This window comes from Cucurbita maxima, unplaced genomic scaffold (genome assembly GCF_002738345.1).
Source record: "Cucurbita maxima cultivar Rimu unplaced genomic scaffold, Cmax_1.0 Cma_Scf00012, whole genome shotgun sequence".
Classification (NCBI taxonomy): Eukaryota; Viridiplantae; Streptophyta; class Magnoliopsida; order Cucurbitales; family Cucurbitaceae; genus Cucurbita; species Cucurbita maxima.
The window spans coordinates 1,119,783-1,143,928 of record NW_019272028.1 but is presented as its reverse complement, the minus strand read 5'-3'; the positions used below and the strand labels follow the sequence as shown (position 1 = coordinate 1,143,928).

Sequence of the window (24,146 nt, the reverse complement as noted above, 5' to 3'; positions counted from 1 at the left end):
TGAATTTTTTTTAAAAGAAAAAAAAAAAAAAAAAAAAAAAAAACTCTTTATATGTGAATTTTTCATTAAGAATGAACCATTAAATAGATAGTTTTTAAATTTATTTAATGAAAAATAAAAAATAAAAACTCATAAATGAAAATAATTTCGGGAAATTTTAATAATGAGGAATTTTCTAAGCCTGGCGAAATAAGATGTCAATTACCATAAAAGGAACGCGGGAACGAGGATTCGCGGGTGAATTAGGGAGAAGGAGAAGGACAAAAATGGAAATGTGTAAATTAGGGTTTTCGAGGATGCCAATATATGAAGAAGACGAAGATGGAGAAGAAACCAGAGTAGAGCCCGAGGCCGAGCGCTTACCTCGTAAGTTAGGGGTGGCGTGGTATTCCACAGGGAGAGGTTTTTCAAATTGTGGCGCACTCGTAGTGCGTTGGGCTTAACATTATCACTTTCTTGTGGGGGCTTCCATGGCCGCTTTGTTGCCATAGCTTTCGCAGTCAAGGCGATGGGTTTCGCCCTACATTCAATTCAAATCCTCTTTTTTTTTTCCCCACCTTTTCAAACTGATTTTTTCTTACAGCACAACTTGCTCATTCTTGTTCCCGTAAATTAGAATTCATCTTTCAATTGGGGTTTTATTTTAAAGGCTTTCTTTGATGTCTGCATGATTACACTAGCACATTTCCGAACTTTGGGGTTTAAATGTATAATTGTTTTTATGAAGCGGCGGACTAGAATAAATTGGACTTGATATTATGTATGTATATGTTTTCGGGTTTCAATCAGATCAGATGATAAAGAAAGATGCATGGACGTTCAAAATCACATTTCCAATAATTGATCAATTGCATCCGACGGTATTTTTCATTCAATTTGTCTGAACATCTTAAATAAATGTATGAATATATGTGGAAGCTTCTTCTTTTCTGCTTCCGTGGGCTTGTTTTTGGTGTCGGGTAGCAAATGTCAATTTGAGCTCTCCTTGTGGACGCAGGCATGAGATTGTGGAACTGCTGCTAAGTATGGTTTTTATGTACGTCTATCATCTGACTATTGCACCGGAAAATAAATGCATCATTTATCTGGAAACAAGAACAAAAGTTCTTCAATGTTGATTGGTAAGAAAAATGGAGGGTTTAGTTCTTTGAAGTGGGTTGGAATCAGAAGTCCCCGTTTTTACCTCTTTCGAACCTGGATTTCCGAGCTACTCGTCGGATGTGGTTTTCATTTCGTTGCAGGAGTTCATCTACTCTATGGGGCTGTGTTAACAGAGGTCCTGAGAATTCAATGTGTGATTCCGTATCATCGTTGTCCTGTTCGTTTACGAGAGAACAACATCAACTGTTAGTCCAGGAAGAAGTTTTTAAAGTCTGTAAGTAAATGGAGGCATGGTTACCAGATGTGCTGTGACAATGGTTTGTTGTTTCGGATAGAGTTCATTGGACATCTCCAAGAATGATTCTTCGGATGCATCAAAAGACTCGGGGAAATCATGTACTCTCCTTTGCTGCTTTCGCATTTCATAGTCCTGCGTGACTGAATTGGCTGGAATGTTCGTATGTTCATTGTATTTTCTTGTGAATTCAAGGGTGTAATTTGCAAAAGATGGATCCAGAGCACTTATTTGGCTTTTAAGACCATCTGATATTGTAGATGTAGCTTCCTCTTTCCTCTTCTTTACCCAAGCAAAGCCGCTAGACGCTGAGAGTGGAATTGGGGCTGTGAATGCGCTGTCTCCTATCTGATTTGGTGCAGTTGCAGCGGCAGCTTCCGATGTTGTATCATATAGTGGCTTCTGCGACTCTCTCTGGAAAACGTCACCTTGTTCATTGGAATGATTGCCGCCATTGTTCCGCCTAGAAGGTTGAATGTTTTCTTCTCCATCCTATGAAGGAAAAACACCATAAAAGTTGGTAAATAGTTTAGAATTGATAGCAATGTGGGAAGAGGGGAGAATAGTAAAGGAGAAACCTCTTTTGCTTGCACTTTTTGGCCGTTGAGTTCTGGCAAATTTCTTCTAACTCTTCTAGCCCTTTGTGTTGGTACAGGTTCTTTTGTCCTTGCATTTGCCTTCTTCCTGCAAGTAAATCATAGGTCTAGTTCTTCTTCAGCATATATTGAAGATATATTGGATTTTGGAGCAAGTTAGTGAAAGAGAGTGAAAGGTTCACCTTCGTGCATCTTCACGGTTTTTGGCATCCATTTCTTTGTTCGGTGGATACTTGGGCAAGGTAGATGGATCGCAGGCATATGGCTTGGTTTTGAAATACTGTAAGGAACAAAAATCAATTGCCAAACATCATGATTATTGTAAACAGGACATGCCTTGCCTTTAAGACAATGTCTAAGAAAGATTTTTGTGGTTACCTCAGACATGAGAGCAGATGAGGCGGTCCCGCGCTTGTAAGGTTCTATGGCAAGAAAAGTTTCCAAAAGGCTCAATGCAGATGGTGTAAAGTCTTTACACTTTTCGTTCAGGGAACTTTCGTATGCATGTTGGGGTCTGAACATAGCTGCATGAGGAAGCTTTGTTTTCTTCCAGAACTCTTCAAGTGGGGAGCCGCAAAGTTTGAATATTTTGTGCAATTGTTCAACCTGTGTTTTGTTTGCTCCATTGATGTCAGATCAAACCAGTGCGCAACAACCGAAAAGACAGGCTTTTTTAGAAACCAGCATCCATTACCTCGGTTCTTCCTTTAAGAAGGGGTTTTCCCAGGTGCAGTTCTGCAAATACACATCCTATGCTCCAAAGGTCGATGGTTAATCCATAATCAGTCGAGCCCATCAGAAGCTCAGGAGGGCGATACCATAAGGTTACCACTCGACTTGTTAGCAGTTGCTTGTTTCTTGTGTTTATGACATTTGCTAATCCAAAATCTGCCAACTTGAGAATGCCTTCATTGTTTACCAAAATATTGGATGCTTTAATGTCCCTATGCATTATACCCCGAAGGTGGCAATGCTCAATTGCAGATAGAAGCTGTCTCATATAACACTTGACCTGAAAAACGCAGGCGAAGGAAGAGGAAATGGGATTGTTTTTTGTTCTAATTAGAGCAGAACCAGATGAAGAACAAAAAATAATGTATTGACAAAATGGTATTGTTTGAGCAAAGTAAAAACGGTGGACCAACTACTAACCTGTGCCTCACTGAATTCGATATCAGGACAAGACACAAGGCCTGCAAGATCATGTTCCATGTATTCAAATACAAGGTAAATGCTGCTAGACATTTTGGAAGTAATTATGCCTTCTAAGTGCATGATGTTTGGGTGATCGAGCCTGCGCAAAATCATGATTTCTCGTGCCATAAACCTAATGCTCTCTGGTTGGAAATTGTCGAAACGAACCTTCTTCAAGGCAACCATCCTCCCTGTATCAACTTGTCGAGCACGGAACACGCTGCTGTATGTACCTTGTCCAATCTAGTTCAAAAACAAGCTTTCTTCTGGGTAATGTGTACACAATAAAATATACTTTCCAGTAAATGCAAAGAACACGTAGAACATAAAAGAAGATGCATTGCACCATATCGAGACAACTTGTTCTAGAACTGCATGAGAATCAATCTCTACGAAGAAGTTGGGCTTTTTTCGGAATAACAAGAATCAATCGCTAGGGAGTCGGCCCTTTATGGAAATGTTCCATTTAATGCATTAGTTTTTATAGCTTCAAGTTGAATTGAATCAAAATGGAATTGGTAATGTTTCAGGACAACGACAAAGAACAACATGAAGACTGCTACCAAAATCAGGGTCTCGTACCTTCTCCAACTTCTCGAAGGAATCAGCTCGGAGAGGAACCCATCCGTGAACGGCCTCGCCGGCGGCACTACTGAGCCAAGAAGGCCAGCCTGCGGCAACCTGCTCGGCTTCAACATTGCGCTGAGAAGCCCCTAATTTGAGGCTATGAGAAGCCTTCACCCCTTGGGAGCTCTCTTTCTTGGATTTTCTGAGTTCTCGATTCCGATCATCCGATTTGTTATCCCCTTTATTGTCATGATCGAGCGTCGTCACAGAGTGCGTTCTGGACAAAGGATCCAGGGTCACAGCAGCGCCATTTGCGGCGACGGTGGCAGTGGCGGTGGTGGTGGCACGGCGTTTGCGGACGGGAGATTTTGTCGCCTTTGTAACCTGCTTGGAACTAATGCAACCCATGAACCACCAAATCCCGACAGCATCGATCAGAGAAGCAAAAGCAACAGAGATCGACCCCGATCGGGAAATGGGCTCAGCAAGGGGAAAATGGAACCCCTACGTCTACGTCCACCAGCTCAAAAGGGTGTTCTCCATTATGTGAGGGAGGAAAAAAGGAAGGGAAAATGACTTGAACTCATAAGAAATCAGAGCCATTTTTGGGTTAAGTTGTTGGCGTACCAATGGCCCTATCCCTACTCCTCTGGGATTGCGAGATCTGCGGAGGACGACTTGGCCAAAGAGTTCGTGTTGTTTTTGTTTCTCTGAGAAACGGTCCGAAAGCAGAGGATGCGAGAAAGAGATACATTCGTGGGTCCTAACTGCCTCCTCTGCTTCTTCCCTTTCCTCTGCCCTTTTGTTTTCTTGGAATTGCAAAACCTGAAATCTAACCGTTTGAGACTTTTCCTTCCTATTATCTCTCCCTTTTCCCTTCCCCCCTGACACCGAAGAGAGAGAAAGAAGAGAGAGAAAGAAGAGAGAGACAGACAGACAGAGTACTGCAGTTGATTCTGCTCAACCACCCACCACCTCCATTTTCACTCAGTCCACCATTAGAGCACTGCACTCACAAGCTTTGAATTTCAGCTCCTTCTTCTACAACTTCATTTCATTTCTCATATGGGTTTGCTGGTGATGTTCTTATTAGGAACAGAAAGCGAAAGAGAATCAAAGACACAAAATTTCTTTCGGCCCATCATTCTTTTTCCCTGCTCTTTTGTTTGCTTTTTCTTCCTCAATTTCACTCATTCCTCTCTTTCATTCTTCACACAATCATTAAAACATCCTCATTGCTTTACTTTTCTTTTGACTATCTTTTTCATTTCTTCTCAACCATTGACTGCATTTCTTGTTGAATATGCTTGCATTATGTTAGAGAGATTGAATGAATCTACAAAAGTTCGTAATTTACTCAAAAACTTTACCTTCTGTCTTTCTTTCTGTTTCTTCAATGAATTATGGGTATAACTCGAGTTGGGTTTATCTGGTAGGTGAAATGAGATGAAATATGGGTAACTTTCCTAATTATTATTTGCAGATCTGATGGTTGTAACCCACCAACCTATATCTAAATTATTCTGTTGGTTTCTGGTTAGTGGGAGTGGAAAAATCTATATCCACTTTGATGAAGATGGTACTCATTACAACCAAACTTCCAAATTTTGATAGAGATGTATGCAATGAGACACCAAATTTGTGGGTCCATATTCATTTGTTTTGGACTCTTCCTATTAAACTTTTTTTTATTTTAAGATCTTCCTTGCTGCTACAATAACTCCATTCAAGGGAAGTTCTAGAGACTCATCCTTCCAAAAGAAACTGTATCAATATCAACAACCAATATAAAGATTCTGAATTTTATACACACAGCTCCAATTTGTACAGTTCATATTTTGGTATAAACTGATGGACTACATGAAATTTTACAGAACATAAACAATGTCTAGTTTGAATTTGGGAAGTCACACTACACAACAGGTTTCTAAAATTACAGGGAAGAGTACTCAACTTCCTGTACCTTATAGGATGATGCAGTATATTCCTTTCACCTCAGCTGCAATGGTGAAACAGCCTCAGGAAGCTGAGATAAACACAAGTAATAACATTATTCTGATCATATAATATCAGTCTTGACTGTCCTCCTTGTATCTCCCTTGGCATGGTCGAAACTAGTTTTGGGATGTAAATTGCAGAAGGCAAATGGAGCACTTTTGACTCGAACACGAACACGGACTGTGAAATTCAAATTTATGTGACTGGAAACTTTTTCTCCCCTTTTTGAAACTGGTTAGTCACTTGAAATCAACTACTGACCAGGTTGCACTATGTCGTAGCAGTTTACACAGTGATTTGCTCTTCTTTAAGCCGCAAAACGGCAGGTCTCTGGTCATTACTTCCAAATTCCATCTCTTTAAGTAATGGATGTTTCTGAGCTACAACCTTAAGCGGTTTGATCTGGGACACGGTGTTGTGGCTGCTGTTTCTAGCTGCAGGGACATCATGGTTATGTTTCCCTTCGTATGTGGTTACGACAGCTTTCGAGTCTGTAGAAGACCTCTCAACATGCTTGCGTACGTTGCACCCAGCACTAGTACATTTGTAGTAGCTCCTGTTGACAGGTTAAAATGTGTCAAAAGACATGATCATCCTAGTTGCAATAAGCAACAAATAACAAACTCATAAATTTTTTGACTGATCAAACGCTAATGACAGAAATTACAGAAAAAGAAAAAGTTGTCTTAGAGAACATGATATGCTCAAAACATAACCAATCACAATTCTTATGTCACAAAAGGGATAGTGAAAAAAGGCTCCAACTTAAAGCAAATATTACCAAAGTTTAACTATATTAGCAATAAAGCCACTCAAAGAGACTTCAAATCAACTGAGAAGTTCTTGCTGGAGTATTGGAGAGTCCAGACAAAGATAACTCAAAGGACAAATAAAAAAGTCGCTGTCCAACAGGAGAGTCCAGAATTCTTAAACATAGTCAAGTCAAACTTCAAAGATGAAGAATCAAACTAATGACAAGTTACAGCAAATCCATCTTACATTTGTCAGTAACCATAATCTATGGGTAACGCTAGCAGATATTGTCCTCTTTGGGCTTTCCCTTTCACACTTCCCCTCAAGATTTTTAAAACGCTTCTGCTAGGGAGAGGTTTCCACACCCTTGTAATGAATGTTTCATTCTCCTCCCCAGCCGATGTGGGATCTAATGATCCATCCCCCTTCAAGGCCCAACGTCCTCGCTGGTACTCGTTCCCTTCTCCAATCGATGTGGGATCCCCCAATCCACCGCCTCCAAGGCCCAGTGTCCTTGTTGGCACACCGCCTCATGTCTACCCCCCTCCGGGGCTTAGCCTCTTTGCTGGCACATCGCCCAGTGTTTGGCTCTGATACCATTTGTCACAACCAAAGCATACCGCTAGCAAATATTTTCCTCTTTCGGCTTTCCCTTTCTAACTTTCCCTCAAGGTTTTTAAAACGTGTTTGCTAGGGAGAGGTTTCCACACCCTTATAAAAAATGTTTCGTTTTCCTCCCCAACTGATGTGGGATCTCACATTATAACCAAGGAAATCTAAGCCATGGGAGATAAAATACGAACTCAAAGCATGTTCATAAATGCAACAAATTGTAAACCGACCATTTCTTCAAGTCAACTGCAAACCATCCTCATGACAGGACACTAAGTTTGACAACTGGTCTAACTTCTATCTTAGTTATAGTACTCATAATTCATCAAATAGAAAAAAGAGAAGTTATAAGAAAATAACCCATGGATCATCTTATGACCTTCAAAATCATCAAGATCATGAGAATGCTGAAAGTTCTGAGCAAACAAAAGAAAGCATGCTTATCATAGTGAATGATTGTGATTTGTAGGGTAACGATATTTCAGCGCGTGAGCATATGCTTGCAGATAATATGGACAGTCTTATAATTTTCACTTACCATCCACTTTTTTTGGAAAGAAAAAAAAGAAGAAGAAGACAAAAAGAAGCAAAACTAGCTACCTGGGGTTAGGATTTCCTTTAACCACTTTCTGCCCATACTTGCGCCACCTATAACCGTCATCTAACAGGTCGACCTCGCTTCTAGTTTGAACAATGATTTTTGGTTCTGTGAGTGTTTTATGAGACAAAGCTACACCAGATGTCCCTACATCAATGTTCCTGCACTCATGTGGCAAAGCCACAAATATTTTAGTTTTTTCCCACTAAAACAGAAGAACTGTAAAATGAATCAAAATATAAAAATTTTCATACGTACTGCCTCTTTGGATTTGGTTCATCTTCATCCCTGTTTTCTGTTATCTCTGTATCAGCTTGTTCTTCACTGTCACTAGAACCTAATTGCACATTTTCACTTGACTTGTTCAAAATTCCAGCTTGAGTTTGGGATCTACTTTCAGGCTTCGTCAAAGAATTTGTACACCCAGTTGGTTCACTAGTATCTCTTGCACGTTTGTTGGCTGGAGGAGGTTCATGGTTATGCTGACCTTTGTAAATAATTTCAGTAATTTGACCATCAGGGGAGCGCTCGATCTTCTTCTTGACAGGGCAATTCAAATGTGTGCATTTGTAGTAGCTTCGTGGATATTCACTGCCCTTAACCAGCTTCTGTCCGTATTTACGCCAGTTATAGCCATCATCTGCAGGTTTATCAGAGGCATTTGAAGGAGGAGGTTGGTATTTTCTATCAGAATGAGATACTTCTGTTGATTCTGCAATGATACTTTTTGTGTCTGATGTGGAGGGTAATACTGACAGTTGAGAAGCTTCATCAAGAGTAAACGATGGATCACGTGTCAACAGTTCCATAGGAGCTGGTACTAAAGAATGTTGATATTCAGCTTGCTGCATATGCATATGAGAATGTGCCAGTGCCGCTTGAGCAGTAACCTGAGCCAATGCCTGCTGGTGTGACATTCCAAATGGACTCTACAAGACATTTAATCAACAAATCAACAAAAACAATAGAAATCACTGCCTTTATGGCATGTTTAACATTAACAAGAGCATAGCTAAGCAATTTCGGTATCTACTCTTTTCTTTGAGATCAGAGATTCAACTCCCCCACGATACACACACACACACATTTGTTGTCCTCGAAAAAGAAAAAAAGTTCGAATATATTCTCATGATTCAAATATGATTATCCTTTTATGACAATTTCTTATAACCAGAAAGGCTAAATTATAAGTTTGGTTCCTAAACTTTCAAAGTTAGGTCTATTCGGTTCATTGACAATGGTCCATGGACACTAAAAAATTGCTACCTACTTCTTGAACTTTTAGGATTGTGTGTATTTAGTTTCTATACTCTAATAGGCTTCTATGACTAATAAATTTTGCTAACTCTCCATGTAATAATTAAATGAATATACAGTTAACTTGTCATGCAACATTAAACTAATGAAATTAATATCTAATAAGACTGAAAATTAGAGTTCATAACCTATTAGAAAACTTGTGAAGAACAAAGGTACCCTTCAACTTTCAGAAACTTTTAAAGCACAAACAATAAAGACACCACTCCAAAAGTTGAGGAGTCATTTAGAATAATCAAAACGTAAATTCAAGAATCGAAGTCGAGTTGCTTTATAAAAAGAAGTTCAAATCCTACTTGGGGAGAATTTTGAGTGCCTATCCCGAAAGAAAATGGGATAATAGAAAGAACGGGAAGCGCGGAAGCTATAAGATTGGTTTTCCCCGACCGGCATACCAAACATATAATTTAACCTAACTAAAATTATGGGGTGGGATTCGAGCATTCGAGCTATCGACTTTTGAGATAGTAAATGGCGTCTCATCCACTAAACTATATTCTGAGTAATTGTGTCTTGAACTTTCAATTTGACTCCCAATGTTACGACCATATTCAAACATTTTTTCCTATGTGCAATATTTCATGGATTCAAACGCAATCCAAACATGTTATCTTTGGCAGAAAAAGAGAAGAAATAGAGATAGAAATCACCAAGATTTGACGCTAATTTCGGCAACTTCATTTCAACAAAAATCTCACCTAAAAACCATCATTGAGAAGAGGAATTGAATAAACCCCTAAAAAAATGAACTCAATTTCTAAAACAAAACACAAACACTCTCATTTCCCCAGTGGTTAACCAAAACCCAGTTGCTAAAACCAGATTTCAACATCAAAAAAACCTAAAAAAACAGACCCCCAACACATTGAAAGCAAAAGGAAAGGCCCTACAATAATCAAATTGGTTCAATTTTACCTGAGGACCATAAAAGCCAGGCGAATTAAGCAACCCAGAGGGGCTGAGCCCTGGCGGGACCGAGAACAAAGGAGACCGAGCCACCATCAAATTGAGTGGCTTCGATTGCTTCAACCCAAATTCCAATTCCGAGCTGCCTCCATCCTTGGCGTAATAATTGGGTGTGGACCCAGTTCCCAGAAACCCCATAGCCATCGGAGAACCCATGGCTCCGGCGAGAAGCTGGGAGAAGGAAGGCGAGTCAGCTGCACCGTCGGCGAAGAAACTGGAGACAAGGGTCATAGGGCCAGGGCTAAGTCCAGTGGGTCCGGCGGCGAAGAAGGCGTCCATAGAAGGGCGCGGAGGCAGAGTAATGGTGGGGCGGTGGAGTGGAGGTCTTGAAGAGTCATCGTTCTTAGCCATGGAAGAAATTGGGGAGTAGATTTCTGTTTACTTTTTGTGCTCTACGGATTTCTATAAAGTTCAGTATTTGGGGTTAACATCCAGTGGAAAAAGTACAGCTCAAATTATTTATTACTTTTACTTTTTTTTTATTTTTTTTATTTTAAAATTAAAATTTATCTTTCCTATTCTTTGTTCAGAATTAAAATATTATATAAATGAAAATTAAAAAAGTTAAACATTTTGTTAATCTTTTAATATATTTTCTACTTGGAAATAAGTTGACATTAGAGTATAATTAAATAATTAAGTTATTTATAATTTTTCTATATATATTTAAGGTGTGGACTTCACATCTGCACGATAATATTAATGTTATATTCTAATAAAATAAATATACATTAGAGGATCTCTTTTAAATAAATGATTTTTTTGTTTGCTGGTAGCAAATATTGTCCGTTTTAGGCCGGTATCGTCTCATGATTAGGGAAAGATTTCCATACCATTATCAGAAATGTTTTGTTCGTCTCTCCAACTAACAAATGTTTTATTTACCTCTACATTGATCTTTCTTGTTGAAAGTGATGAGAAAATTGCATGATTGTTGTTGCTCGTTGAAAGAGGTGAAGTCGAAGTCGTTGAATGGTTGGAGGTTAGGGTAGTGTTGCATGTATAGTAGATCTTATGTTATGCTTAGTTGACAAGGTTGAGGCTCCCCTTATATATATATACTATATATATTTCCCTTTAGAATATTTATAATCTTTTTTTTTTTCCTCAAATTAAAATGGATGAATTTATTTTCTCAAGAGATATTTTAAAAATAATAATAAATTTTTTTGGTAGTTTAAAAGGTTAATTTGACTTTTAGGTCATTATTAAAGATATACAATTAATTTCATCCATATTTCATTTTCATCTTTAATAATTGGTAGTCTTTGTTTTCAATTTTATTTAATATATATATATATATATATTTCCAATTTTATTTAATTTTTGTAAATTTTGTCTATCATATAAATAATTAATTACAAAAATTGATTTGACTTAGTAAGTAGTTGAATTATTTGGAAGCGACATTTATTTATTTTATTATTATTATTATATGTTTATAAGTCTAATAAGATATATTATACATATAATATGAAACTATTAATATTGACTTTCATGTTTTTCTGTAAATCTGGATGAATATATAATATCACCAAATTTATAAAACAAATTAGAATTTTGTAATTTTGAAAATTTATATCTACATTAAGATTCATTAAAATAAATAATTACAGAATATAGAGTAGAAAACACGATAATAAATTAATTGTCAAACACTCATGTCATAGTTCTGAGCTAATTTTCATTTACCTTTTTTCTTTTTTTCCTTTTAACAATTTTTTAATTAAAAAATAAAAAATAGGTATGTCAACTAATACCAGCAACCATCTAAACATATTTAACAAGACACGACACAAGATTATCTGTAAAGAAAAAGATATGAACTATGAACCCACGAATTTGTTCATTCCAAATATGGTAAATGATGAAGCACGCTACAAATGATATGACGAATCGTGTCTAAAATATTTATTTTTTAATTTTATTTTTACATTATTACAACATATAAAGTACGATATTCGTATTTACAATATTTTTTTAGTGGGGTAGAAATACTTCAATTTTCGAACTATTCGTATGGATGATTTATAATACTTAGTTGGCATGGAGACGTGCCAAAAATTTAAAAGGAGAATGTGGGTCCGATTTTCTCGAAAACTTCTCATACATGAAAACGAAACCTTATTTGACTTTTTTTTATTTTCTGGTTGGACAGACAAAATGAAAATTGCACCAACAATTTTCTTGGTTGGTTAGCAGATAATCTTAAGCTTTAAGAATTATAATTATAATTTTTATTTATTCAAAATTTTCACCAAGATCCTTTCAATTTGAAAAATTATTGAATTAAACTGTCACAACTTAGATATGCTCAATAATCATAATAATCATAAGATATAATTCACAAATTTACAAAAATGTGCTTCCACTATTTTTTATTTTCAGAAGTATATTATTTTATTAATTATTTAAATAAAATAATTAATAATTCTTATATTTTTTGCTTTATGAAAAAGTAGAAGACCACTAAAAAAAATAATGCATAATGCATATTGACATAGTTGGTTAATATATTTTGAATATGGTACAATGTGAGATTCTAATATCAATCATATATGTATATTAAGTATACCGAGAGAGCATATACTATTTAAGAATGTTTGATTAATACACCACACCTAAATGATGTGAATGTTATCTTATTTATAATCAAATAAATTACAAGGATATAGAAATAGTAATAAATGGAAAGATAGCTATGGTAAGAAGCAAATATCTTTAACTATAATTTGCCTTATAATAAAATATCAAATATGATATATAAGGTAAACCATAATTTATTACTAAATATCTTTAACACTCCACCGCAAGCTAAGCGTCGGATTTAAACGAACGTGAAGCTTGAATCTGAAAAATTCAAAGAGGTTGAAAAACATTTTTCGTGAAGATGTCAACAACCTGGTTCAGAGGAGACGTAGAGAAACACTTTCTTGGCCATCAAAAATTGCAGAGGGATCGCCGCTCAGCGGCGATGCTGCCTTGGCTTCGACGAGAATATGTCTAACCCATGAAGAGGGATTGTCGCTTAGCGACGATGTTGACTTGGCTCTAGTGAGAATATGTTTAACCCCAAGAAGTAGAAGGGGAAACCTAGAGCAAGGGACAAAGACAATGTTGAAGCCGGAAGAGTCGCCACAGTGGGAGAAGGAGCCAATTTTGGCGAGAAGAGCAGCCAGAAGAGTCGCCACATTGTGCGAAGGAGCCAATTTTGGTGAGAAGGGCGACGGCAACTTGGTTGGCGAAGAGGCCGCCGGAAGAGTCGCTACATTGGGCGAAGGAGCCAATTTTGGTGAGAAGGGCAACGATAACTTGGTTGGCAAAGAGGTTAGTGCGACGCCCAGATTCTAAAGGTAAATCTCTGTATAAGGTCGATGGGCTTATCGAGATTCTGTATATTTCCGAAGAGAACGCTGATGAAGATCCTAAAATTAGGATTTCTGTGAATGATAAAGGGAAAATTGGGAAGAAAATGAGAGAGGCTATGTTTGGAAAAGGTAAAGTTGTATGTACAGAGTATGGCGAAAGATGATTTGGAGGTCAAAAGGATGGAGCCGAAGAGTAATCAATCGGCTTTGCATGTGGCAACCATGACAACTGCCCCTGCGGCGTCAAAGCCAGCAGTGGTGGTGGAGAAAAGGAGTGGAAGATTTCAAAAGCCATTGAAAAGAAAGGATAAACCAAAATGGCTATGATACCATAATAATGTTTTTCCTTATAATAAAATATCAAATATGATATATATGGTAAACTATACCTATTAATAGCCCCAGCTTTAAAGTCAATGTTGAAAAATCTTATTGAAGTATGACACATTGCAGCTATATTTGACCCTACAAAATCGTATAAATATTAGCCTAAATTTAGAAAAAAAATGGTCGTGCTACCATGTTATTAATCATGATGCAATACCATTATTACTACTAGCACTATTTCAATAGCTTGAAATATACATGTTTTGTATTGATTACTTATAGAAAGACTAATCCATTAGCTTAAACTGATAGGTTAACAACCCTCGAAATCTAGCACAAACCGAACAAGTAGACTATTATATGAAATGTGTATAGCACAAACCGAACAAGTAGACTATTATATGAAATGTGTATAAAATGACATTGCCAAACTTTGAATCAAAGACCTTTTGATTTGATACTATGCAAAAGTACAACTACACTCGACCCGACCCAAAGATTAAGCTGATAGATCATAGAGGTAAGATGTTGGTATAACTAATCTTTTGTGGGAATTGTTAACACTAATAGATAACAGGACATGAATCATATGGTCGATAACCAAAAATCTCGACTCGACTTGGTTTTGAATCTAAGCTTGAGGACAGTTTTAGGATTCATTCTTTCTAGTATAGGGGCAGTGGATGGAAGAAACACTCACAGTTTGATCTCAGAAAAATAGGTTGATGAGACGGCCAGACCTTCTACATCGTAAGTACGAACGAGCCTCTGTCTTCTGCCTGGAGCTTCAAGCCAACAGAACTCCAAGTGGAATGACTTACTATCTGCTACACTTTTGGCTACATCACACGGACATCCCATATACATTCCACCTGGCAATAATGTAATCTGGTACCTGCCGTCAAATGTTACCAAGTTGTCTGATTTAGTACCGGTCCAGTGCACGTTTGTGGTGACATCTCCATTCATTGATGTTGTTGTTAAATCCTGTACAAGAGTAGGTTGCAGATTTTAAAAAGGGAAGTGGAAGTTTAACGGCTCAAGCCCATTGCTCAAATATTGTCCGTTATGACCTGTTATGTATCACCGTTAGCCTTATGGTTTTAAAACGTGTCTGCTAGGGAAAAGTTTCCACACCCTTAAGAAATGTTTCGTTCCTCTCTCCAACTGACATGGGATCTCACCATCCATTTCCACACTCTTATAAGGAATGTTTCGTTCTCCTCTCCAACCGATGTTGGATCTCATAGAAAGAGTGAGTGAATATAAATGGATAAAAGAATCAGGGATTTAAGAACCTCATTTTGGTTAGTGCTCTGAAGATGGGAGAGAATTTAATTGCAGTGAATCATACCTGGATAATCCGACCAGCGTCATCTATTTGAAGGGATGACAGAGTATCAGCTTCCGCAATCGTTGCTCCATAAACACCACTTCTTTTTGTTCTAGATTGCCCTTTCCAGTCACCAAGAAAGGGGAGAAGCCTGTTTTCCTCATCCTGCAACCATATGATAGTTGTTCAACACAAAAAAGGCTAAAAAAGTTGAGAAAAAAAATAGTGAAAACCAAGTCCTTCACATTACTCAACCAGTACTACAACTTACATTTACTAAATTTGAGTTAAGCGGAGGATGAAAAATTTTCCCATCAGCCCTTTCCTCAAGAAAAATGAGAAGCATTTCTATAGTTCCTCTTGGGTCCATTACATGAAAAGCTCTTGCTCTCAGATCTTTGTCTGGAATATACAGGCAATTCTCGCATACAATGGAAGGCCGGCGAGAAGGAAGCTTGAGGTTTCTGCATGTTTAAGGGGGTGGTAAAGAATCTATAAATTATATTTTTTAACAAATTTAAACAGTTGAAAAGAAATACTTAGTACACATTAGAAAAGAAAAGAAAACAGCCGTATGAAAAGTATAAATTAAAGACTTGTTCTAGATCAGTTCATCAGAGACATGATTGAAATCGAAAAAGGACCTGGTGTCAGCTGTGATCATTCAGGTTGATTAAGAATGTTCAATAAAATAATTTCTGTTGGTTAGGCCAGGACAGGAAGAAGGCACAAGCACGCATAATTTATACCTGACCATGGCTGTCCTTCCCTCATGACACTTGGATGCCAATGGGAATCCAAACCCATGTGCGAATATTGAGCTATATAAACTCAGCACAGTTTATTTATACACCGTTTTCTAACACACTATTTATGTAACTCCAATGAGTATGGACGTTGTAGAGCAGACAGGGTCATGAATACATAGAAAGTATTGCATTTTATCCACTTATATACAAAGTGAGACCATGAATAATCTCTTACTTGGGAAATTCTTCACCAGTGTCATCCTCACCCAACACCCCTTGCCTCAACACAGTGTCCAACATCCCAGCCGTCTGGTACCTTAGTGAATATGCTTTCTCATTGGGGAAAAAGCTAATCTGCAAGCTAATTGTAACGGATATTCAAGAAACAGTAACATCGCGATAAAGAAATCAAATCTAAGACGCTTACTATACAGGGAGTGTGAGCAGGGTTTGCACAAACTCTAAAACATACACAAGTGCACACAGTTGCACAAGGTGTGTGCGCACGCTGTGTATAAACATTCATATAAGACATTACTATACAGGACGTGTCAGCAGGGTGTGCACAAACCCTAAACTTTAAACTCTAAGACATACGCAAGTTCACATAGTTGCACAAGGTGTGTGCGCACGTAACATTCATATATTTGAGTTGGGAGGCGAACTCACCTGCTGATATTTGTCCACAGTGAACATGTTGGTTTCTTTAATTTTGTACTCTCCCCACTCTGGTTCATCCTCATCACCAGAAAGTGAAAAGCTTGATGGCAGTTTAATGTATAGTCTATAAAGTATGGTAGGATCAGGAGGAACAACAACATTAGCCCGTGTTTTTGATATGATAAGTCAGTGGCATTGAGCAAAAAAGAGTTGCATGAATTATCAAGCTTTGGCTACAGCTTTAATTATAGACAAACAGGTTAGAACAATGAAAACAAATATCATATATGCTGTGTTATGATCTTTGTCCAGCCATAACTTCAGGGATCATATGGTGAAATTGAAAAGAGTTGCAGCCCACAAATTAGTAATCATTAGACTAACAACCATTGATTAATCACGTAGTCGTGCCTTACTTGATTAGATACTCGTTTTTTTCTTTATATGCAAGAGTGATTTGTATTTACGTTTGAATGAGACTCATAAGTTCATCCTCTCCATAAGAGCTCGCGGCTAGCTTCGTACTTATTTTATGCAGCAAACTCCCTTGAGCGTCAAATTGCTGGACAAGTAAAACAAATTTCAACGTTAAACAAAGCACCAAAACTCAAATCCATAGGTTAATGGAAACAATTAATCGAAAATAAAAAATAGTTATTATAAGCTTAATTTTCGAAAACGAGCTAATACCAAGTAAACTCAATAAATCGAAGACAATGGCCACTTGTCTTCTAAGAAAGTTTTTTTTTATTGCATTCTCAATCACAACAGCGAGCAAGAGCAACCACAGTATGCAGAAGAAATTAAGACTCACAAAAAAAGAACCATTCCACTTCCCGGAGTTAAGCTCAACGAAGCGGTGAAGATTATCGATGCTCATCGAGTCGTCAATAGGTTCCCGAGCATCTCCGACGGCGGACGGGGTTGAGCTGGTGGCTCGAGTTCTGCAGCTTCGAAATGAGAGCATAGAACTTGAATGGTGCGTTGAATTGGGAAGGAACGCATGGAGAGCTCGGAATCTCGCGATTGTTGTGGGTTTAGATAAAAGAGGAGGCGAAATTGAATGGCAAATGGACGCCATTGCAGCAGAAGCAGAGAGATATCGCTGCCGGATTTTCCAAGAGCTTGAAGAACGATTTTGTGGATTAATAATACCTTATCCCCAAATTCCAAATTGGAAGGAAAAAGAAACTCGGCCAATAAATTTAATTTTAAAATTTTTAAAATTATTATTTTAATTTATAATTTTTTTCTTTTTGTAAAATAGACTTTTTTTTAATGCATTATATTTTATAGTATAGAACTTACCCAAAACAATAAACTAAATTTATGAAGCCTACTTTGTATATATTACATAAACTTTTAAATATTATAGCCTACCAATTATCAACTTATATTTCTAAAACATTTCTTTTAGGATTAAAATATAAATTACACCCATTTAAAATTTTAATTATTCGAGGGTGTTGCCACTCAAACATTGGTAAAAAAAAACTAGGAAGAATTGGAGTATTTGAGGTAGCTATGGGTGATCGTGAATAAGCAACATCTAACCACCACCTATTAATTACCACGGCTAGAAAGTGGCGACAGTAGTGATCGTGAATAACCAACGTCCAACCACCACCAATTAGTTATCACCACCTGCATCCAACAACTACCAATTAGCCATCCTCATCCAAAGATGCCTACGCTCGTAATCACACGTGCAGTAATCACAAATTAACATCACTACTCGAAATTGGTTATGACATTAATTACAAAATATTATCACAAGTGGACAACCATGTCATGAATATGAATAGATCCTAAAATATTTTGTAAAACATGTTCCACCGCGCACATCGCAACTTATACATCAAGCAATCATACAAGTGCACGCATATCCAACAATTTTTTTTAAAAAAGTATTTAGATCCAATAGAAAGGTCTTTCTTACCTTATTAAATCCAATCTTAAACGAGACCCAAACATTAACAAAACCCTTAGAATTAAAGTGGGTCATAGGGCAACTCAAGAAATTCACGTTCATTTTTCAAATACTTTGAGTGAGTTTATTTGATTTGTAATAGAAAACTCCTAATTTACGAGTAATAGGGAGATTGAAACGACGATGCCTTTCAACTAACACTCAAATATTTTTAAAGTTTATTTGAAAGGGTACCCCGAACATGATTGTAATGGGTAACGGTTTCAACAGGTACACGATCGACATTACCGTTGTAACTCAACCTGATTATTGTATTGGAACAAGTGGGAACTTACTATGAGCATTGACCATGAAGAATGATTGCAAATCAGTCCAATCTTCTGAGTAAGTACTGAACTTCAACGTCCTTTGTTAATGGCATGATCCATTCTCCATAAAGTTGAGCAACCAAACTGGGTTTAATTTTGTAAACTGGGGCACCATGTTTTTCCTCTATGTTTACAGGAACCTCTTGCCCAAATGTTTTCGCTTTCATTTCCACTCTCCTTTTGATCGCCTCCTCGACGCTCGGAAACGTTAGCATGTCCATCAACTTCTCCTTGTCCTGCAAAACCCAGCACCAGAATCACATCACATATTTGATAGCAGAATCAAGAATGTAATATAGTAGTAGAACAAAGTTTACCTGTTTCCTAATTGCAGCCCCATATTCATCTGGTGACTCTTGAAACTTTGCTTCTGCCACAAATTTTCCATAATGAATTCGCTTTGATAGAGCCTGCAGCGGTCGAAACAACCGAATTGTGAAAATTGTTGTGATAACAAAGATTCAGAAAATGAAACTGTAACAGCCCAAGCCCAAGCCTATCGCTAGTAGATATTGTCCACTTTAGTTCGTTATATATCGTCATCAGCCTCACGGTTTTAAAACACGTATGTTAGAAAGAGGTTTCCACAGCCCTTATAAGGAATGTTTCGTTCTCCTCTCCAACCAATGTGGTATCTCACAATCTACCCTCATTGGGGGTCCAACATCCAAGATGACACACCGTTTGGTATATGGATCTAATACCATTTGTAACAGCCCACCACTGCTAGTGTCTGCTTGGCCCGTTATGTACCGATGTCAGCTTCACGATTTTGAAACGTATATATTAGGAAGAGGTTTCCACACCCTTATAAGGAATGCTTCGTTTTTCTCTCCAACTAATGTGAGATGTCACCGAAACTAAACAAATGCTAGTATACACACAGCATAATTATCATATGTTCATTGAAAGTCAGTTTTGCAGACGAAATTTCTAAATGGTTTGGATAGTTTCAGATGAACACCTGCAAGCACATCGTATCACAGACAGCAGTTGATCCATAATTGCCATCATCTCCTTCCTCGACTAATCTTGGTATCAGAGAATTGAAGTACATTCTCCATACTTTGCTATTTATATTGATGGAATCCGCCACAGGATGTAGTACCTGTTTTCAACTCAAACCACGGATATCGGATTAATACACCAATTGTGAGCTAGTAAACTTGACTTATTAGAATAAGTTACTTTATGATCCCGTGCTTTAATTAAGAAGATTGTTAATGGTTCTTAACTGAAGGGGAAATACTCATTAGATGTATGCTTTTTTCACGAATTGAAAATCACAAGTGCTTAAGGTTCCTCTATTCTAAAGATCTCTCCCCTCAAGTTGTTGTTTCTGCTTCAGTTGTTTGTTTCGACATATTTCGATCGTGAACTACATCCAACACTAGTAACTCGTACACACGAGAAAGCACAACAGATTGTATTTTCTTAGTCTCCATGTAAGTAAGTCAATGCTCACCTGTGGGTACTGAAGCGGAGGCAACAACGGAGCGGGTAAGTCGTCGGGGAAGAAAGGATGCTCATCAGGACTCTTGTATCTTCCCACCTAATGGTAAAAAAATATTGTCAATCAATCACACACAACATTTTCCTTAACCTTTCTTCGTTTCTCCTTTTAGAATGTTCAAGTACCTGAGCATGGAGCCTTTCAGTTTCCTTGACCAAGTACTCCACCAAAGAGCCACTAAAGCCATCCATGGAGAAAGCATTGGGGTCATATGTATCTCCATTATAGCAGTACTGAGCTCTCTCTAAAAGACTAAAGATAATGCTGTCCTCCTGAGAGATTAATGAGCGTCTTATTGCCTCTAGGGTCAAGTTGTCGCTGATGTCCACCCTTTCTTTTGGAGATGATCTACGAAACAGAGACATAAATGCTTGAACTAAACAGCAGCACCGTTCTAAACTACTACTAATCTTACCAATACAATTTAAACCAATTGATATCATATTTTAGATCATCACCAAGCACATAAACTTAAACCTCAAGATATATTTAAAGTTTGACACCACAACTAGCCATGTCGTAACACATAAGAACAAATTGCACGTTACGAAAGACTATCAGAAACTTGAAAAAACAAAGAATACTTCGTGAAATCAAACAAAAACAAGAACAACGATAAAAAATCAGAATTACCCACGATCAGAATTCCTCAAGAAAACCATTTAAACGAAAAAAGGAGGTAAGATCGAGGCAATGAGCAAAAGGGTTTGAAGTAAGATACCCAACGGACGCGGCAGAGGCTTGAACAGAACGAAGGGCGGTTCCATGGAGCGATTTCAGATTGAGAGGCAAAAACCCACGATTCTTTCCACCATGGGAGGCTAAAACGCAAGTGGGTTTCGAGAGATTGGGGATACGAGTAGTAGAAATTGGAGGAGGAGCAGTGAAAACCAATTTGGCCTTCATTTTAGACGGAAACAGAAGTGAAAACAGAGGATCAAAGGGGAATCTATGGAGAAAAACAAGACCCAGATGGAAGAGGAAGGGAAATAGGCAAAAGGGGGAAAGAAAAATAGGTATGAACGTACTATTTCATGGCGGTGCGCAGGAAGGCAGTGGGATCAGTGGATGCGGCTGGCGGACTCCATCGCCAAGCCAACAACCATCGTTGGTCAAGTCGTCCACTTTTGATATTCGCTTTCGTTCTTCACCTAACACGATTTGCATATAGTACCCACCACGAAGAACAAGTTCTACGGTGGGATTTTCTAAGTTTGGTTTGAATTCTTCTTTAATCGTTTTGTTCCCTTGTTGGGATTTGTAATTTGGTTTAAACTTTCCCTTTTGACTCAGACATTTCCTTCTCATGCCGTATTACCATAATATATAATTTGTTGAAATGTAGACGGTGTCATCTATGTTTCTTACTTATTTTGAAATATTTTTAATGTTTTATTTCTACTCATATGTTTCGGACTAAAAATTATAAGAACCCGGACCTATAATATTGAAGTTACTTTAAGAAATAAGACCATCCTTATAAACTAATCACGTGTTCTTTTAGTATGCTTTATCTTCATTTTAAAGAAAAAATCTAATAAAATTATCTAATATAGAAATACTCCAAACTAAAAATGGACAGTTTTGAAATTCTTACTATTGAACCGTGGAAAAAAAAAAGTATATCCAACCAGGTTTTTTATCCATAGTGAGTCAGCATTTGTGATGGGTGCTTAGTTTAAAGTTACATACACCAAGAAGAGCCATTGGGCATGAAAACGCCACGTCACCAAAATGGGTTGCAGAAGTGTACAATCCACCAAAGGATTGAGTTGGCAGTCTTAACATGAAGCCACGTGTCAGGGTTTATCCAATTGCCCATAACTTTATGGACCCACATAAAGGACAATCCAAGTTTTGGATGAGATGGGTCTGAAAAAGGAGAAGCCTTTATCCTTTTATGTGGTTCCAAATCACTCTTCCCTTCACCTTATAAACCCTCTTCTTCTGTTTCTCTCTTCATCATCCAACACCAACAAACAAGGCAGCTGCTGAGTCTCAAATATGGAAGCTTGTTTTGTGCCTCACAACCAGATCAAGCCCACAATTCTCTTCAACTCCCGGCCCTCTTCTTCCCCATCATCTTTCAAAATTTCATGTAAGTTCCTTCAGTATTCTAGTTAGTAATCACGACTCTAAGATATTGTATACTTTGAGTATAAGCTTCGTGATCGGTCATGATTAAAGATCCATATTTTATTTTTCTCTTTAGGCTGTCAGTTCAAGTCGCCATCAGAAAGGGATGATACAGATTGGAGATCATTTAGAGCCAAGTTAATTGCCAATCAGAAGCTCACAACGCCTCAAATTTCATCGTCTTTTGTGAATCTTGACACGGTGGTGGATCATCCACCGTCGGTCTCAATCGGCGACAAATGGGCGCATGTCATTCATGAGCCTGAAAAGGGATGTCTACTCATTGCAACTGAGAAGCTGGATGGAGTGCACATATTCGAGCGTACAGTGGTTCTCGTGTTATCAAATGGGGCAATGGGGTCATCCGGGGTGATAATAAATCGGCCATCGTTGATGTCAATTAAGGAAACGAGGTCGACGACACTGGACGTAGCGGGCACGTTTTGGGAGCGGCCGTTGTACTTCGGGGGGCCATTGGAAGGGGGCTTGTTTTTAGTGAGTCCAAGAAGGGGGGGAGAAGAGGATGGGGTTGGGAAGAGTGGGGTATTTGAGGAAGTAATGAAAGGAATGTATTATGGGGGTAAAGAGAGTGTTGGGTGTGCATCGGAAATGGTGAAGAGGAATATGATTGGGGCTGAGGATTTCAGGTTCTTTGATGGGTATTGTGGGTGGGAGAAGGAGCAATTGAGAGATGAAATTAAAGCTGGGTATTGGACTGTGGCTGCTTGTAGTCCAAGTGTGATTGGTATGGATGTGGCAAGTGTGGGGCTATGGGAGGATGTTCTTGGTCTTGTGGGTCCTAAAAAGGTCTGGTAAGGTGGGTCATATGATACCCAACAAAAGCCTAATTTAATGGGCTTCCAACGTTTTCCACATGGAGGGATTAATGTATAAATTTCAAATTATTATGCCAATTAAGTTGTAATTTATGAAATCTTAATATTAACCCGATTTCGTGTAATTTAGTTGCATTTGTCGCTTCCATCGAGAATATTATGTCATACGCGATGATAATTTAAACTTGCAACTTTTTAGAAATAGTAGAGATGTAAGATTACACATCGATTGGAGAAGGAAACGAAGTATTTGAGGGTGTAGAAATCTCTCTAACAAACATGTTTTAAAAATCATGAGGTGACGAGGATATGTAATGCACCAAGCTGACAATATCAGCTAACGGCGAGCTTGGGTTGTTGCAACTGGTATTAGAACCAGACATCAGGCGGTGTGCCAACGAGAACGTTAGGCCCCTAACATGTCCTCGTTGACATATTTTAAAAATCTTGAGGGGAATGCTAGAAGGGAAAGCCCATGGCCCCAACCTCTCATGGAAGACACGATTTAAAAACCTTGATGAGAAGCCCAGAAAAGAAAGCCCAAAGAAAATTATATCTATACTTGGATTTGCTAGCGGAAGCTCAGTGAAAGAACAATATCTACCAGCGGTGGATTTGGATTTGCTAGCGGAACTTTGAGGAAAAACCCATAAGGAAAAGACTAAAGAAGACAATATCTTTTAACGATGGACTTAGATATCCTAGCAGAACCTTGAGGGAAGGCCCCATGGAATTGGATATCCTAGCAGAACCTTGAGAAAGTCCAAAAAGGAAAGCTCAAAATCCTAGCAAAACTTTAAAGAAAAGCCCAGAAGGAAAAGAAAACAATATCTGCGAGCCGTGCTCGAACTCTTGCATCTTTTTTCTATAGTTCAAGAATATGAGGCAGAAATTAGAATCTTATATATTTTAACTAGTTGAGCTGAGGA

The 24,146-nt window shown here is 37.9% G+C and overlaps 5 protein-coding genes across 7 annotated transcripts in view; 1 reads left to right on the top strand and 4 right to left on the bottom strand.

Moving 5' to 3' along the window:
• Positions 1-5,419, bottom strand: part of LOC111487521 (protein IMPAIRED IN BABA-INDUCED STERILITY 1-like) — a 16,153-nt gene extending 10,734 nt beyond the window's left edge. For 2 of the 3 annotated variants that reach the window (XM_023134949.1, XM_023134947.1), the window contains exons 1-7: positions 3,769-5,419; positions 3,145-3,429; positions 2,687-3,004; positions 2,371-2,598; positions 2,175-2,272; positions 1,975-2,080; positions 1,495-1,888 (exon numbers count right to left, since the gene is read on the bottom strand). In XM_023134949.1, coding sequence (XP_022990717.1) covers positions 1,495-1,888; positions 1,975-2,080; positions 2,175-2,272; positions 2,371-2,598; positions 2,687-3,004; positions 3,145-3,429; positions 3,769-4,161 — 1,822 coding nt within the window. In that variant the 5' untranslated portion in view covers positions 4,162-5,419. Of the gene's footprint in view, positions 1-825; positions 1,086-1,183; positions 1,317-1,399; positions 1,889-1,974; positions 2,081-2,174; positions 2,273-2,370; positions 2,599-2,686; positions 3,005-3,144; positions 3,430-3,768 lie in introns of those variants that run through there. The other variant, XM_023134946.1, reaches the window with a different exon arrangement.
• Positions 5,420-5,528: 109 nt separating this feature from the next.
• LOC111487523 (probable WRKY transcription factor 3) lies at positions 5,529-10,391 on the bottom strand. The gene is made up of 4 exons (XM_023134955.1): positions 9,947-10,391; positions 7,973-8,643; positions 7,717-7,875; positions 5,529-6,307 (listed from the first exon to the last, which is right to left on the bottom strand). The coding sequence occupies exons 1-4, from the start codon at positions 10,346-10,348 to the stop codon at positions 6,037-6,039; spliced, it is 1,503 nt and encodes a 500-aa protein (XP_022990723.1). The 5' UTR covers positions 10,349-10,391; the 3' UTR covers positions 5,529-6,036.
• A 3,733-nt stretch (positions 10,392-14,124) lies between these two features.
• LOC111487524 lies at positions 14,125-17,607 on the bottom strand. The gene is made up of 7 exons (XM_023134956.1): positions 17,249-17,607; positions 16,902-16,996; positions 16,444-16,558; positions 16,010-16,128; positions 15,297-15,489; positions 15,047-15,190; positions 14,125-14,679 (listed from the first exon to the last, which is right to left on the bottom strand). Exons 1-7 carry the CDS (start codon positions 17,513-17,515, stop codon positions 14,389-14,391), a joined length of 1,224 nt encoding a protein of 407 aa, XP_022990724.1. The 5' UTR covers positions 17,516-17,607; the 3' UTR covers positions 14,125-14,388.
• Positions 17,608-18,615: 1,008 nt separating this feature from the next.
• On the bottom strand, positions 18,616-21,378 carry LOC111487612 (chorismate mutase 1, chloroplastic-like). Its single transcript, XM_023135074.1, has 6 exons — positions 20,967-21,378; positions 20,371-20,593; positions 20,198-20,284; positions 19,697-19,840; positions 19,050-19,142; positions 18,616-18,968 (listed from the first exon to the last, which is right to left on the bottom strand). The coding sequence occupies exons 1-6, from the start codon at positions 21,149-21,151 to the stop codon at positions 18,732-18,734; spliced, it is 969 nt and encodes a 322-aa protein (XP_022990842.1). The 5' UTR covers positions 21,152-21,378; the 3' UTR covers positions 18,616-18,731.
• An 807-nt stretch (positions 21,379-22,185) lies between these two features.
• On the top strand, positions 22,186-23,359 carry LOC111487806 (UPF0301 protein Cpha266_0885). The gene is made up of 2 exons (XM_023135345.1): positions 22,186-22,343; positions 22,458-23,359. The coding sequence occupies exons 1-2, from the start codon at positions 22,250-22,252 to the stop codon at positions 23,195-23,197; spliced, it is 834 nt and encodes a 277-aa protein (XP_022991113.1). The 5' UTR covers positions 22,186-22,249; the 3' UTR covers positions 23,198-23,359.
• The last annotated feature ends 787 nt before the right edge of the window (positions 23,360-24,146 follow it).